This window comes from Rhinolophus sinicus, linkage group LG01 (genome assembly GCF_036562045.2).
Source record: "Rhinolophus sinicus isolate RSC01 linkage group LG01, ASM3656204v1, whole genome shotgun sequence".
In the NCBI taxonomy this organism is placed as follows: Eukaryota; Metazoa; Chordata; class Mammalia; order Chiroptera; family Rhinolophidae; genus Rhinolophus; species Rhinolophus sinicus.
Window position 1 is genome coordinate 199,421,888 of NC_133751.1, and position 14,953 is coordinate 199,436,840.

Sequence of the window (14,953 nt, forward strand, 5' to 3'; positions counted from 1 at the left end):
ATATTTGACCCCCTTTCCCCTCTTCTACCTCCCCCCAGCCCCCTTACCCTCTGATAACCACTAAACTGTTGTCTGTGTCTGTGAGTTTTTGTTTGTTTGTTTGTCTTGTTCATTTGTTACTTCCAGTTTTATATCCCACATATGAGTGAAATCATATGATTCTCGACTTTTTCTGTCTGACTTATTTTGCTTAACAGATAATCTTAAGATCCATCCATGTTGTCACAAATGGCAGTATTTCATATACATTTATATATTTATATATATATTTATATATGTGTTTACATATATATATATATATACACATATAAATACAAGGAAAACCCCTACTAAGTATATGTTGAATATATATAAATATTTATATATTTACATATATATATTTGTATACTATATATATATATTCAACATATACTTAGTTGGGGCTTTCCTTGTATTTTATATAAGTTATTACCAGTCTTAGATGCTATTTTAAAAAGAGTGGAACCAATTTAATGCCCTAACTCATCTTTCAAGCTTGAAGTTTACATTGTTGTTTCTTTTTGCACAGCGACTGAAAGATGCATATAAAGATGACTTGCGAGGGAGGGGACTGTGGGGGAGGCATGTGGACATCTCAATCCTTTCTGCTGAGTTTCTCTTGCTCTCTGCTTTGCTAGTCAGTGATGTATAAAAATGCAGTTATCTACTCTGCTGTGAACACAGATAGATACCATTCTCACAATGGCTGGATAAACTGATGCCATTTAGGTTTTGTGATAAGAGCAGCAGAGAAAAACTGGAAGAAACATAATGGGTTGTCTTGACAAAATGCTTCTGCTGCTCTGAGGGAGCCAAGCCTCTTTCCTTGGTCAAGGAAGGATGGTGCATTTTAAACACATGGTGGTGGTTACTCATTGTACTGTTTTCTTAAGGTAGGAAATGTTGTTCTTTGGACTGAGTTAAATGCTGCTCCGCATAAAAGATGTGATGTGGAACAAAGCCTGCAGACTGTGACTAATTGACATGCACTGGGCTAATGAGAAGACAGAATGTCTCTAATCAGCAGCAGAACAAACACTCACAGAGTCCCCTTCTCTCTCAGGACTTCCTTCGCCGGGCATCTGGCCGGAATTCTTGTTGGACTCCTGTACACTCACGGGCCGCTGAAGAAAATCATGGAAACATGTGCAGGTACAAACAAAACACCTTGGGCATGACAACAACGTGAAAGTTCATCTTAATTTTAATGGGAACAGAAGCAACCCCAACTTACCCCATGGTTCCGCTTAGGAATTCCCTAATCGTCTCTTTTCAAGCCAAGAGGTGAAACAGCCGGTGCAGCTTCTCACACTGCTCCAAGGAGGCTGCAGACCCAAAGTTTAAACCTGAGGCTCTCTTAGTGAACAAATCGCAGTATATATGTATACCCTCAGCCTTCATGCAACTCACAGAAAACCACGATTTCTGTGAAAAGGCAGAGAACTAAAGCGAATTTAAAGTGATGCATTATTCTGTAATATTCCATGAATTCACATATGTGCAAGGCAAAGTTAAAAAAGAAAAATCTGTACTGAAGTTCAAGGCCAGTATTTTAAAGAAATCAGAATGACCATTAGGTCCTTGGCGGGAGAGACCTACATTTATGCATGGCCAAGCCAAGTCTGTTACTGCTTAAAGGTTGGCTCTTGCTTTTTAATTTTTGTTTTGTTGTGTCTTGCTTTTCATTTCCTTCAAATTAATACTCAATGAAAATACTTTCATTTAGAACTATATGGATTTTTTTAGACCTCAATTTAAAATCTATACTGGTTTTGACTTATAAGGAAACTATTTTGCAAATACTTGTGTTATAGACCATGTGCGTTCCAATATTTCATCTTTTATTCCTGGGAAATCTCCTGAGACTATTTTACCTTTTCTTGAACCATAAATAATTTGTTTTCACAGTTTGTGCCGATGACTGGTATTCTTGGGAATCATGTAATATTCACGATACTAGAAAGCTTCATTAGCAGGTTGTGTTCACTTTTGGATGATTTTTACGGCTATGTCTCATCTAAGCAGAGTCCCATTTCCCTATACTTGCTTATTACTGTGTTTCCAGTGTGTGTGTTTGGAAGAGGCCACGGGAGCTTCATTTATTGAAAATTCCAGATTTATTACAGTTTTGATACAACTTAATAATGGAAATTGAGTGATGAGCTTTGTTGCCCAAATGCTCTTAGTATTGATAAAGGAAAAATAACGATTCTTGGGAGTTTAATGTTTTGTCTCATTTTTCTATGTGTGTCTGAAGATTAAGTACTTAGTAAAGCTTTCTGCAGCTATATTACAAACTTTAGGCAAGTATTTTGTTTTCATAGAGGATTTCCCCCACAATTAGAATATTTAAAATCTTTGTTTTAGTTTTCCTTCCTAAAACCGTGCCTTTTTTCCATGGAGACTTATTTTTACATCATTCTATTTTCAAAGTAACATCATAGAAAATTAAATACTAAAAGTTGAAACAAACATTCAGTGCTATTTACAAATAGCCTGCAATCTCTGTGCCTTTTTCACCGGTGAAACCGGAGAAAGATCTAGAGTGATCTGAGAATTGAGGTGACACAGGAGCCCCGTGGAAAATAACCAAGCATGTGAAGGCCGCTGTCTGCTAACTCCTGGAAGCGGAGCCTCACACCGAAGGCGTGCCCTGGGGCTCCCCCCACTGTCCGTGCGTTCAGTAGTGCTCGTCCTGCAGCCCTTTAAGGGGAAAGGCCCTTGGGAAGAGTGACTAACAGTCTTGTTGGGGACAAGTGCTGTGTATCTCCACTTGGACAGAGGCCTCAAAGCTCAAGCATGGTACCTTTGAGCAAAGACCATCTGATGTCAACAGGAACCTTTAAGGATCATCAGAGAGTGTAAGTTGGAGTTTCATTGTTCCCCACACATTTTTCCCTTTGGGGCTAGTCCCAAACAAAAGAGAGTTTATTTTAACAATTGTTTAGAAATCATTTGAAACGACCTTGGACTTTGTTATAAAGAACCTCCCAATTGTTGGAAAGATGAGCAGTTAAAACCTTGTGGCTATTCTGTTCCATTGGTCCATGGGTCTGTTTTTATGCCAGTACCATACTGTTTTGATTTGTATGGTTTTGTAATAGTTTGAAATCAGGAAGTGTTACAATGGCTATTTTAAAAAAGACAAGAGATAATGAGTGTTTGTGAGGATGTGGAGAATAGGGAGCCGTGGTACCCTGTTGGTGGGTATGTAACTGGGTACAGCCATTGTGGGAAAAGAGGATGGAGGTTCTTCAAAAAAATTAAAACTAGAACTGCCATCTGATCCAGCAATTCTGCTTCTAAGTATACATCCAAAGGAAATGAAATCAGTATCTCAAAGAGACATCTTCATTCCCATGTTCATTACAGTGTCGTTCATAATAGCCAAGATACGGAAACAACCTAAGTGTCTGTCGATGGATGAATAGATAAAGAAAATATCACACACACACACACACACACACACACACACACACACACAGAGAATATTATTCAGCTATAAAAAGAAGGAAATCCTGCTATTTGCAACAAAACAGATGAGCCTAGGGGCTGGACCGGTGGCTCAGGCAGTTAGAGCTCCATGCTCCTAACTCCAAAGGCTGCCAGTTCAATTCCCACATGGGCCAGTGGGCTCTCAACCACAAGGTTGCCAGTTCAATTCCTCGAGTCCCGCAAGGGATGGTGGGCAGCGCCCCCTGCAACTAAGATTGAACACGGCACCTTGAGCTGAGCTGCCTCCCAGATGGCTCATTTGGTTGGAGTGCATCCTCTCAACCACAAGGTTGCTGGTTCGACTACCGCAAGGGATGGTGGGCTGTGCCCCCTGCAACTAGCAACGGCAACTGGACCTGGAGCTGAGCTGCGCTCTCCACAACTAAGACTGAAAGGACAACAACTTGACTTGGAAAAAAGTCCTGGAAGTACATACTGTTTCCCAATAAAGTCCTGTTCCCCTTCCCCAATAAAATATTTTAAAAAAAAAAAGAAAAAACAGATGAGCCTAGACATTATGCTAAGTGAAATAAACCAGGCAGAGAAAGACAAATACTGTATGATCTTATATGTAGAATTTAAAAAAGTCGAACTCATAGAACCAGAAAGTAAAACAGCTGGGGGAAATGGGGCGATGTTGGTTAAAGGGTACAAACTTCCAGGTATAAGACGAGTAGGTTCTGTGGATCTGGTATACAGCATTCTGACTGTAGTTAATACTGTATTATATACTTGAAATTTACTGAGAGAGACCTTGAGAATTCTCACACACACACACAGATGTCAACAGAGGTGATGTGTTTATTAACTTGATTGTGGTAATCATTTCGTGATGTATATGTATATTAAATCATCACATGTACAGCTTTTAAAGAATCACATTGTACAACCTAAGTACTGTGTTTCCCCAAAAATAATACCTAGCCGGACAGTCAGATCTAATGCGTCTTTTGGAGCAAAAATTAATACGAGACCTGGTATTATATTGTATCATATTATATCATATTATATCATATTATATTATATTGTGTAAAACCCGATCTTATAGTAAAATAGGACCGGGTCTTATATTAATTTTTGCTCCAAAAGACGCATTAGAGCTGATTGTCCGGCGAGGTCTTATTTTCAGGGAAACACGGTATATACAATTTTTACTTGTCAATCATACCTCAGTAAAACGGGGGGAGGGGGGGAACCTTATGGCTGCAATTAAAATGTTTGTTTTCTTTATATTTAGGCTTTTTTCCCTCCAATATTGGTTACCCAAGACAGCAGTACTACTTTAATAATTCAGGTAAGCACTTTATTTCATCTAATAGATTTAAAAATTGTAACATTTGCCACTGTAGAGCACTTTAAAGTCATGCTAGTTTATGCTGTTGTAGAGTAGTCCACACGTTATGTAGGTGTGCTTCTAATGTGCCTGACAGCTCTTAGGCACATTAGAGGCATAACATAGGGAGCGTATTTGGGTGGGTTGGTAGGGAAGGCCAGGAGAGGAGATAACTCTTAACTGAAAATACTGTATGATAAGTATCAGGTCTCTCAGACATGTTAGATTCATACTAGACCTAGGTCCCTTTATTCTAAGCCTAAGAAACGCTCTGCGACTAAGTGTTAGAAGGTTGCTTCAGACACACAGTTCTCTCTAGGCCACCCCAACTATGTATTCAGGAAGAATCATGCGTATCCTAAGAGGCTAACACAGGCATTCCTCTATTAGTTAATACCACGTGATTTTCTAGATGTCTGTGTAAACAGGTAGAAAGGACTTCCTGTTAAAAGCATCTGACCTGTTTTAGGCTAAGGCTCTCACATTCCAGCTTGCCAGATGAGAATCACTGTAGCTAATTCTGGGGTCTGCAATCTTTTATGTAAAGGGCCAGATAGCTGATGTTTTAGATTCTAAGGGCTTTGTTGGCCATATGGTCTCTGTCACAACTAGTGAGCCTGCCGTTGTAGCATGAAAGCAGCCATAGACAATTCACAAACAAATGGGTGTAGCTGTGTTCCAATAAAAACTTATTAGCAAAAAGTAGGCAGTAAGTTGGATTTGCACCATAAGTTGTAGCTTTTTGACCCCTGGCTTATAGCCTCCATTTCTCTCCTCATTATAGTCATGTTTTTCTTTAAATCAGGAGCATAGTTACAATAGCTGTCTATAATAAAGTCCCTGACTGCTAATTCTGTTCCCTCTCTCTCTCTCTCTCGCTTTCTCTCTCTCTCTAAATACACATATATCTATATCTATATCTGTATTTCATTAGATTGATTTTCCTCTTGGTTGTGGGTTACAATTTTTTCTTATCTAGTAAGCTGTGATTGGATGCTAGACATTATGTATTTTGTGGTGTTGAATTCTAGGTTTTATCTTCTTTTCAAGAAAACTAGACTTTGTTCTGGCATAACACAGTTACGTTTCTTGATGATTAGTTTGATCCTTCTGGGGCTTGTTTTTAAATTCTTTCGGGTAGATCTAAAGTAACTTTTATTCTAGGGTTAAGTGTGTACTGCTGCTGAGGTGCTACGTTTCTGGGCTCGCTCCTGAATGCCATTTGTCCAGCAAGAACTCTCTCCTCTGGCAGTTGGAATGCAGAGGTCTCCCAGCTCTGCCTCAGCTCTGGGAACTGGTCAGCTTACAGGTCTCTGGCATTTTTTGCCTGGACTCATGGAATTTCACCTATGCACACATGGCTTAATACTCAGCAAAATCTCCAGCGGACTCCATGCAGATTACTGGAGGTTTCTGTGCTATCCACATAGTTTTCTGCTTTGCTGTCTGTCCTCTGCCTGGCAGACTCCAGCTCTTAGGGAGCCCGCTACATCTGCTTCTCTTCTCCATCCCAGCACCACCATCTGCAAGGTGCCTCCAGGCTCCTTCCTTTCTTTCCCTTAAGGTTCAAAATCCTGTAATGCCTGGGATCCAATGTCTGGAAACATTTGTTTCATATATTTTCTGCAGTCTTCTACTTGGTTATGGCGGGAGGGCTAGTCCAGTCTCAGTTGCTTCTTCCTAGCAGAAGCAGGCATCCATGGAGCAGTTTTCACGTAGTGCACTCACCCTGCTCAGCCTGAGGGGGAGGGGACGGTTGCAGTTATTGGAGGCTCTCCACAGGAAGTGGGGTGCTTGTCTTGATGAATGAGTAGAAGTTAAGGAAAGCAATGAAAGGAAAGGCCCCTTTATGAAAAGGCCTGTTTGGAATTATCCAGAATGGGCTGGGGTGCTGCTGAAGGATTTAATCAGTGGGGCGATACTATTGGAGTTACATTCAAGCCGATGTTTTTGATGCAGTTCTAAAGTCTGGGATCATGACTATCCATCCTGGCTGTCTGTATGAATCACCTGAGAAGCTTTTGCGATTTCTCCGTTTCTGGAATTCACCCCCGACCAACTAAATCAGAATAAAGATAGAGACAGGACCTTGGACCTGTTTTTTTTAAATGCTTCCTGGGTGACACTGATAGGATAGGTAACAAAAATCATAGGCTTATATGATTGAGGTTACATAGGCTTCGGAACCACCGCTGCCCTAAGGAGAGGCTTCATTTCTGAGGCTTCGCGAGCTGGTGACTTGGATGCTTCAACTCCTAGAAATGTGGTCTTGGTGCAGGAGAGGCTCAGTTGCTGGACAATGTCAGCTCACCTGCTGCTTTGTCTGGACTCACCTGAAGAGAGGAGGTGCGATGATTGGTTAGACAACGCTGATAAATACAGCTGACCCTTGAATGACACAGACTTGAGCTGTGCAGGTCCACTTATACGTGGATTTTTACAATAACTATGTACAGTACTATAAATATATTCTCTCTTCCTGATGAGTTACTTAATATTTTCTTTTCTCCAACTTTATTGTTAGAATGCAGTGTATAATACATGTAACACACAAAATATGTGTTATTCGACTGTTTGTGTTATTGGTAAGATTGCCAGTCGACAGTAGGCTATGAGTAAGTTTCTGAGGAAACAAAAGTTACACACAAAAATTTCAACTTCCCCGGGGGGTCAGAGCCCCTAACCTCCACATTGTTCAAAGGCCAACTGTATAGTTATTTGGAGGGCATTGGGTCTTTTTGGTTGTTGGCTACAGGGAACAGTTTACACTGACTTAAGTATAAGAGCTTTATTGGCCTAGGTGACTAGAAAGAGTCGGTTGGATGGGAAGACCATTTGGGTTCTATCTCCCATGGTGATTTCTCTCTTCCTCTTGGCTTTGTTCTCTCCACGAGACAAGGGACATGGCCTCTAACACCATGAGGTTGCTAGAGTAGAAAGGGCTTCTCTCCTGGTTCATTGTTTTAAATTCCCAAAACAAACAGGGTTGTTCCTCTGGACAAAGAGAAATAAGAACAGACTTGTACACAGCTTAGACTCTCATAGGTTACCTTGTGTGACAGCTGGGAAATGGAGGTTTAGAAATGTTAAATAATTTGGCTAATGTCATGCAGATTGTTAAGTGATGGAATTAGGACTAAAAATGCAAGTCACTGATTCCTAGCCCCTGCTTTTTCTCTTGGCCAAGGATACGCGACGGGCTTTCTGCTCATTTAACCTTCAAAACTGGTCTGTTCCCCTTATTGTAGTTTCTCTCCCCTCCCCCCTTCGCATTTATTTTAAAAAAGGGGTGGGGGAAACCTGCTCCTTTCTTCCTTGATATGCTAGCGGCATAAGCACAGCAGACACACAGACCATGGAATTGAAGGCAAAATAAAAGCCCCTTTTACCTTTCTTATCCCCTGTAAGATTACCATATTTATACTCCTTCCTCTGAAGTGATTGGATTTCTTCAAAGGCAAAGCTACAGAAGACCAGGTGGCCATGCTAATGGTCATCTAGGGAACTTTTATGAGAGCATATGTATCTCTTACAAATAATGATTTATTCTTAATATGGCGGTCCTTAGCCGGAAAAGTCTTTATAGGTCAAAGAACCTCATGAATGTTTAAAAAGCTGTTCCCAATTTTTCTAATCTTGGTAGTGTTTCTTGATCTCTTTTGCCATGAAGTCCTGGTATGTGTATAAGGAACAGATGGAGTAGTTAATAGAATAATGATAACCAGAATTTCTTTTACTACAGAGCCAAAGTATATAGCTACAAAAGAATATTAAACTAGCATTCATCGCAAGATATAATTTAAACTTATTTATCTTAAGTGTTTGATTGTTAGGTTTTTCTAGCCATGTTTATTACGAAGATTTAAAAATATCTGATTGGGCCAGTGGAACAGCTGCAGAAAATTTTTGGTCCTAGGAGACCTGTTCTCATTATAAGAGATATGGATGGGATTTTTGGTCTTGTTGATGATTTATGACTAATGATATAGAACCTTTAACCACAAGAGTCTCTTTGACTTAAGGCACTAAAACTTTCCCTTTCTCTCCCCCCATGTTTTGTCTGACAAGTACCAAATTAGATTTTATAATATTCAGATGTTTAGAGTTGTAGACTTTATTTCATTAAGGCACTGCCAGGTTGTTGTTGTTGTTTTAAGAAATAACATAACGAAAAATGTTATTCTAGATAAAAAAAAATGTTGCCTCAAATTATAGCAAATTTACCTGGAAATTGCAATTCTATAGATGTCTGTGGCATTTCTGGTATGTGTATAGACAGGTTGCCTCTGGTATCTGTATAGACAGGAGCTTTTGGGTTATTTGGATTTCAAATTAGCTGAACATTTTCGAGGATGGGTGGGTACAAGTGCTATTTAGACCTTCTGTAGCAGAACGACTTTCCACAGGGGTTTGAAAGTGGTAATGAACCATATGGGAAAGTGCCCAATATGCTTTTTTGCTGCAATGAAATAATTGGCACTCTGAGGGAATTGGGCAGTCTGTATTCAAGGATTGCTGAAGTGTCCCATGGTATAAAGTGACTTATCCATAAATATTCCATTATGCTTTGGAATAGTTCCCCCTCTCCTTTGTTCTTTGTGAAGTAGATGTATTGATTGTGTTTCGACCATTTGCCCTTATGTGAAAGTTGTCTTTTTTGGGAGGGTGGAGTGAGAAGGATAGAAAGCAAGATTTGTAGCAGTGCCACAGTCTGCTTCGTTCTCAGGATATGAAACTTGGTGGTGGGTATTCTCCAACACAGCAGTGGGAGCTGAGTTTTCTGATAGTTCTGTTGAGTGGAGACCAATTTGGGGAAGGGAATCCATATTTAAAATTGCATTCAGGTCCCACTTCAGTCCTAAACCATTGTGAGGATTTGGGAAATTTGCTTATATTCTTCTCCTGTTTTCAATATCATAATGTTAATATTCTGACATGGGAAACATGAGAGAAAATGTAGAAGTTGGGTAATTGGAACTATTTAGTAAATCCCCACTAATTTTTACTATGTTAGGAGCAAAGCTTGTTGAAATTAGCCTCCCAAAACTTTTACAATTTTATTTAATGTTTATTTAAATCATTTATTTTTGTGACTTCCAAGGACATTTGGTAAAATAGTACTAAGATACAAGAGTATTGTATTAATAAGAGTAGACAGAGGCTCTAAATAGATATTTCTCCAAAGAAGATATACAAATGGCCAATAAGCACAGGAAAAGATGCTCAACATCACTAGTTATCAAAACCATAGTGAGGTACCACTTAACACTCACGGGGATGGCTATAATTAAAAAGACAAATAACAAGTGATGGTGAGCGTGTGGAGATATCTGAACACATATACGTTGCTGTGTGAATGTCAAATGGTGCAACCGCTTTGGAAAACATTTTGGCAGTTTCAGGTTGGTTAAACAGAGTTACCATATGACCCACCAATTACACTCCTAGGTATGTACCAAGGGAAATGAAAATGTGCCCACACAAAAACTTGTACACAAATGTTTTTAGCAGCATTATTTACAATAGTCAAAAGGTAGAAAGAACCCAAATGTCTATCAACTAATGAGTGAATAAACCAAATGTAGTATATTCATACAATGGAATATTATTTGGCCACGAAAAGGAATGAAGTCCTGATTGGTTCATGGGTGAACTTTGAAAACATTATGCTAAATGAAATAAACCAGACACAAAATACCACATATATGATTCAATTTATGTAATTGTCCAGAATTGGCATAGCTATAGAAACAGAAAGTAGATTAGTGGTTACTTACGGCTGGAGGGGAGGAGGAGGGGGGTTAATAGCTAAAGGCTACAGGTTTCTTTTTTGGGGGTGATGAAAATGTCCTAAAATTATTGTGATGGCACAATTCCATGAATATGCTAAAAGCCACTGAGTTATACACTTTAAATTGGTGAATTGTACAGGATATCAGTTACATCTCGATAAAGCAGCTATAAAAACAAGTAATAGACACAAATACATGACAAATATTCATATAAACATGTATAATTACAGTGTATTGTCAGCTGAAACTAGATCAGTGTGTTTTATTGCCATTTCATTGTTTATATAGAAATAAAAACTTTTAGAGTACCTGAAAATTCTTATCAGAAATAAACTGTTCCCTTCTCAATCTTGTATATTAGGAAAGCATTTTATTCATAACCAACACAAAAGTAAATTTTAAAACAGCCTCAAGACCAATTATCAAAAATCCTGAGTATGAAATCTCAGTTTACCAGATTCTATCCTATAGTGTTCCTCTTTTTGGCTTGATTGTGTTTTTTCCTGTATTCTTATTAAAGCAAAAAGAAGCTTAAACTCAGGCATATGCTGTGATGTTGATTGATCTGGTGACATATGACATGACAATACTCATAGTAAACGGTAGGAATTTTCATCAACAACAAAAAACATGTTAAACATTTGAAACATCATCTTCAAAGGGTATGAAAGAAGGGAAACAAATTAAACAGACTATTAACTTCTCTCCCATTACACCAGAATGAGATTGGTAATCTGTTATGGGGAAAAATAATCTCTTCCAAACAAATTCCATGAAAGTAGGTGATTAAAGAAAACAGAAGAAGTAAACTCAAAGTGACTTGAAAAGATGAATGGAAATACCTTGCAAAAGTGAACGTTGCTCTACAAGTGACCTTTATTAATGTGGTATCTAAGTTCGGTGTGGTATCTAAGTCTGGTACTTAATGACCTGGTTGTCTCTTCTCTCCTTCTACCTAGTGACCAATTTCTTAAAAGTACTGTTAATAGAAATGATGAACTCTGATATAGAATTATAATGACAGAGACGTTGGCTTGTATATCTCAGCATAGTTATTATTGCCCTAAGTATCATACTCAGCACAGAAATCCGTAGTATACGTATTAAATATCTATCTGTCGTTATATGGAGCCACTGGACAGTAAGGCTTTATCAACTATCGTTTCAACTGTTCCCTTGATTCCAGTCAGAATGTCGCTGAAAATACTCCAAGTATTACGTAGCTCTAAGCTGGAATAATCTGTTTACATGTGAAGAGCCCATTCCAGTCCCCTCTCCAGCACCACTGACTACCTTCTAAATTAATATCTTCTTCCTCTTCCTCACATAAAGCCTCCCACATATCCGGCCCCATGTGAAGCCCTGTGGCTACAACAGTGACAAGGCAATCACTGCCCACCCTCCTGGAGGAATTCTCCATTTGTCATCTTTTCTTATTTTGAGGATTATTAATATACTGAAAATAATGACATGAGTCCTTGTCTTTGCTGACAAAATAGGAAGTATGAAAAGAGCAGTCCATGGCAGTGTCTATAACCTTTCTATCGTGCCCCTAGGTTACTCTGGGTCTCAGGATTATTACCCGTATGGCAGGCCAGGCCAGCACGCAGAGGCTCCCGGGAACTACGACGCATACACAGCAGGACTGAGTGAGGAGGAGCAGCTGGAGCGAGCGCTACGCGCCAGCCTCAGGGACCGAGGTAGGAGGCTGCGGCCTTCCCGCTCCTCACGCATACTTCACAGGGTGGGTGGGCTGCGAAAGGACGGTTTGCAGCAAAGTAAACTTTAAATCGTTTATAAAAAAGGATATGTAGGTGAAAAGATGTGTGCAGATTGTGATTACAGAGAATGCGGTGTGATGCCGTGTTTCCAGCAGCCAAGCTAACAAGGTGCCAGACGATGCTTGTATCGTTAAAGGGCTTCTTGTCAGAACTTCTGCACTCAGTGCTTTGGTATTCAGGTCAAGAAACTTAAAACACAAATCATTAGGTGCATGAAAAAGGGGGTTTACTTTGGGATTCATGTCTGAAAAGCAGGCCGGAGGTCACCGTCTGTCAGTATCGCCCACAAACCTTCCTGAAAATCGCCTGGACAGCTTGATAAGAATTCGAACTCAGATTTCCACCCAGACCTCCTGAACCAATCTCTCTGCAGGGAGAGCCTAGGAATTTGTATTTTTAACTGGTTTTCCAGGCATCTTGTACATGTTTTACAAACTGATGTATGGAAACCACTGCATTTTGTGATCTTTTTTTCTGGGTTTGGCTTATGAGTTACTGTTCTTATCGTTTTAGTAGTAGTGACTAAAATCATCTGTTTGTTGAATAAGCATTTATTAAGGTCATATTGTTAGGTATAGTAGGGATACAGAGGTAAAAGATAGACATTGCCCACAAGAGGTCACCATGTCTGGTAGGGGGATGCCTGCTCGATGCCATTATGTAGAGGCTCAGGCGAAGGGCCGGAGGCAGTCAGAGGGGTGAGTATTTCCTAACTAGAGCTGTCAATTTCACAGAGGAGATGGCATTTGAGTTGCGTTTAAGAATGTGTAGGGTTTGCAGAGATGTGGAAGGGCTTTCCAGGCAGGAGTCAATATCCACACAGACACAGAAGTAAGGGACGTGGTGAACCAGCCATCACATTTGAACAGAGCTTTAAGAGGACAAGGGGAAGCCGAGTGGGAAGCGAGGCTGGGGCCTGGTCACAGAGGCCCAAGATTACACAGGCCAAGTGGAGAGTGGATCGGTGTCTGGGGTAAATGCCAGTAGAGTTCTGCCTGTGGGGTGATGTGATCAGAGCTGTTTTATGAACCTGGCAGCAGTCCTTCTGCAAACAGGACTAAGCACCTGCCAGGCGCTATGCTAGATGAGAGCAACACGTAAATTATGACAACTTGGTTCCTGACTGTAAGGAGTGCGGTCTTAGCAGCAGCAGTGTGCATGGAGGTGGGGAATGCCTCCGAGGGGAGACGAGGCAGAAGAGCATTGCAGCCTGAACAAGAAATGAAAGCCTACATTAGATGGTGGCAACGGGAAGTGGATAGGAAGAAGTAAATCAGTATTTCTCAGGTGAAGAGTCGCAGCACTGTGGTGTGTCAGTCATCTAACACTGGATAACCAATCACTGTAACAACACCCGTGGCTTAAAGCAATAAACATTTCTTCTTGCTCTGAGTATGTGAGTCAGGGGGGCCGGCTAACGTGATCTCAGCTGGTACACTCAGGTGCCCGCGGTGGTCAGCTGGGGCTGGCTGCCCCAGGACGGTTTCATTTACATGCCTGACTGACTGCTGTCTGAGGAGACGGTAGGGTTTGAGCACAGGTCACTCCTCGTCCAGCAGGCGTCAGTGCACGGTTCCAAGAGCTTGTGGAAACGAGCAAGGGTCTTGCTGGTGCATCGTCATTTCCACTGTGTCTTGTTACCAAAAGAAGTCAAGACGAGCCCAGAGCCATGGGATGTGGAAATAGACCCCACCTCTTGGTGGGAGGGGCTGCAAAGTCACCCTGCAAAGAGCGTGGGTAGAAGGGGAGGTGGACACTTGCAGCCGTCCTTGCAGTCGCTGCATCACACGTAGTCAGAGGACTGCCAGTATCACGATCACCAGAAGCATCCGTAGCCTTGCGATCCTGAACCCGGGCAGCAGGGCCCCGGAGCCTGTATTTCAACAGATTCTCATGCTTATTCCTATTCACGCAGGAGTTTAATCACTACCAGGCCAGACATGAAATACTATGGGACCGGTGGGGCAGGGCAAAGCTACTGAGCATGGACTTCGTCTAAAACCTTATTCAGGACCACAAAGGACCGCACAAGGGAATTTTTGGAAGTGATGGATCTGTTCTGTGTCTGGGTTGTTGTAGTAGATACACAGCTCTATGCATTTGTCGAAACTCGTTTACTGGACTCCACAAAGTACGTCGTACTATAAAGAAATGTTAAAAGAGGTAAATAAAAATTAACAGGAAACCCAATGAAATAACTGATAGTCTTGCAAAAATCCTCAGAAGGCACCTCCTAGAGGACGTGCCAATAGCAAAGGGAAAACGGACCTTTGCAGCAGAGCGATTTGGCCGTCACTACCTGAACCCGCTGATGAAAACAGTAGTATTATTAGTTGTGTCGTTGTGTCTCCTGATATGAGCATCACCTCTAACAAGTTCGTGCTAAAACTGGCTGCCGTGACTCTATCTTCAATGTCAGTATAAGGGTCAATATACAGGAAGTACATGGAATAGAGGAACAAGCTGAATAACACCATGGAGAAATAACCAGACAAACCGTGGGATGTCTACCATTCAATGAGACTTTTCTCTGT

The 14,953-nt window shown here is 40.7% G+C and overlaps 1 protein-coding gene across 3 annotated transcripts in view; it reads left to right on the forward strand.

Annotated features, from left to right (window-relative positions):
• Window positions 1-14,953, forward strand: part of RHBDD1 (rhomboid domain containing 1) — a 111,598-nt gene that overhangs the window by 54,554 nt on the left and 42,091 nt on the right. For 2 of the 3 annotated variants that reach the window (XM_019736621.2, XM_019736620.2), the window contains exons 4-6: window positions 1,082-1,170; window positions 4,751-4,807; window positions 12,195-12,338. In XM_019736621.2, the coding sequence (XP_019592180.2) occupies window positions 1,082-1,170; window positions 4,751-4,807; window positions 12,195-12,338 (290 nt within the window). The remainder of the gene's footprint in view (window positions 1-1,081; window positions 1,171-4,750; window positions 4,808-12,194; window positions 12,339-14,953) is intronic. The other variant, XM_019736622.2, reaches the window with a different exon arrangement.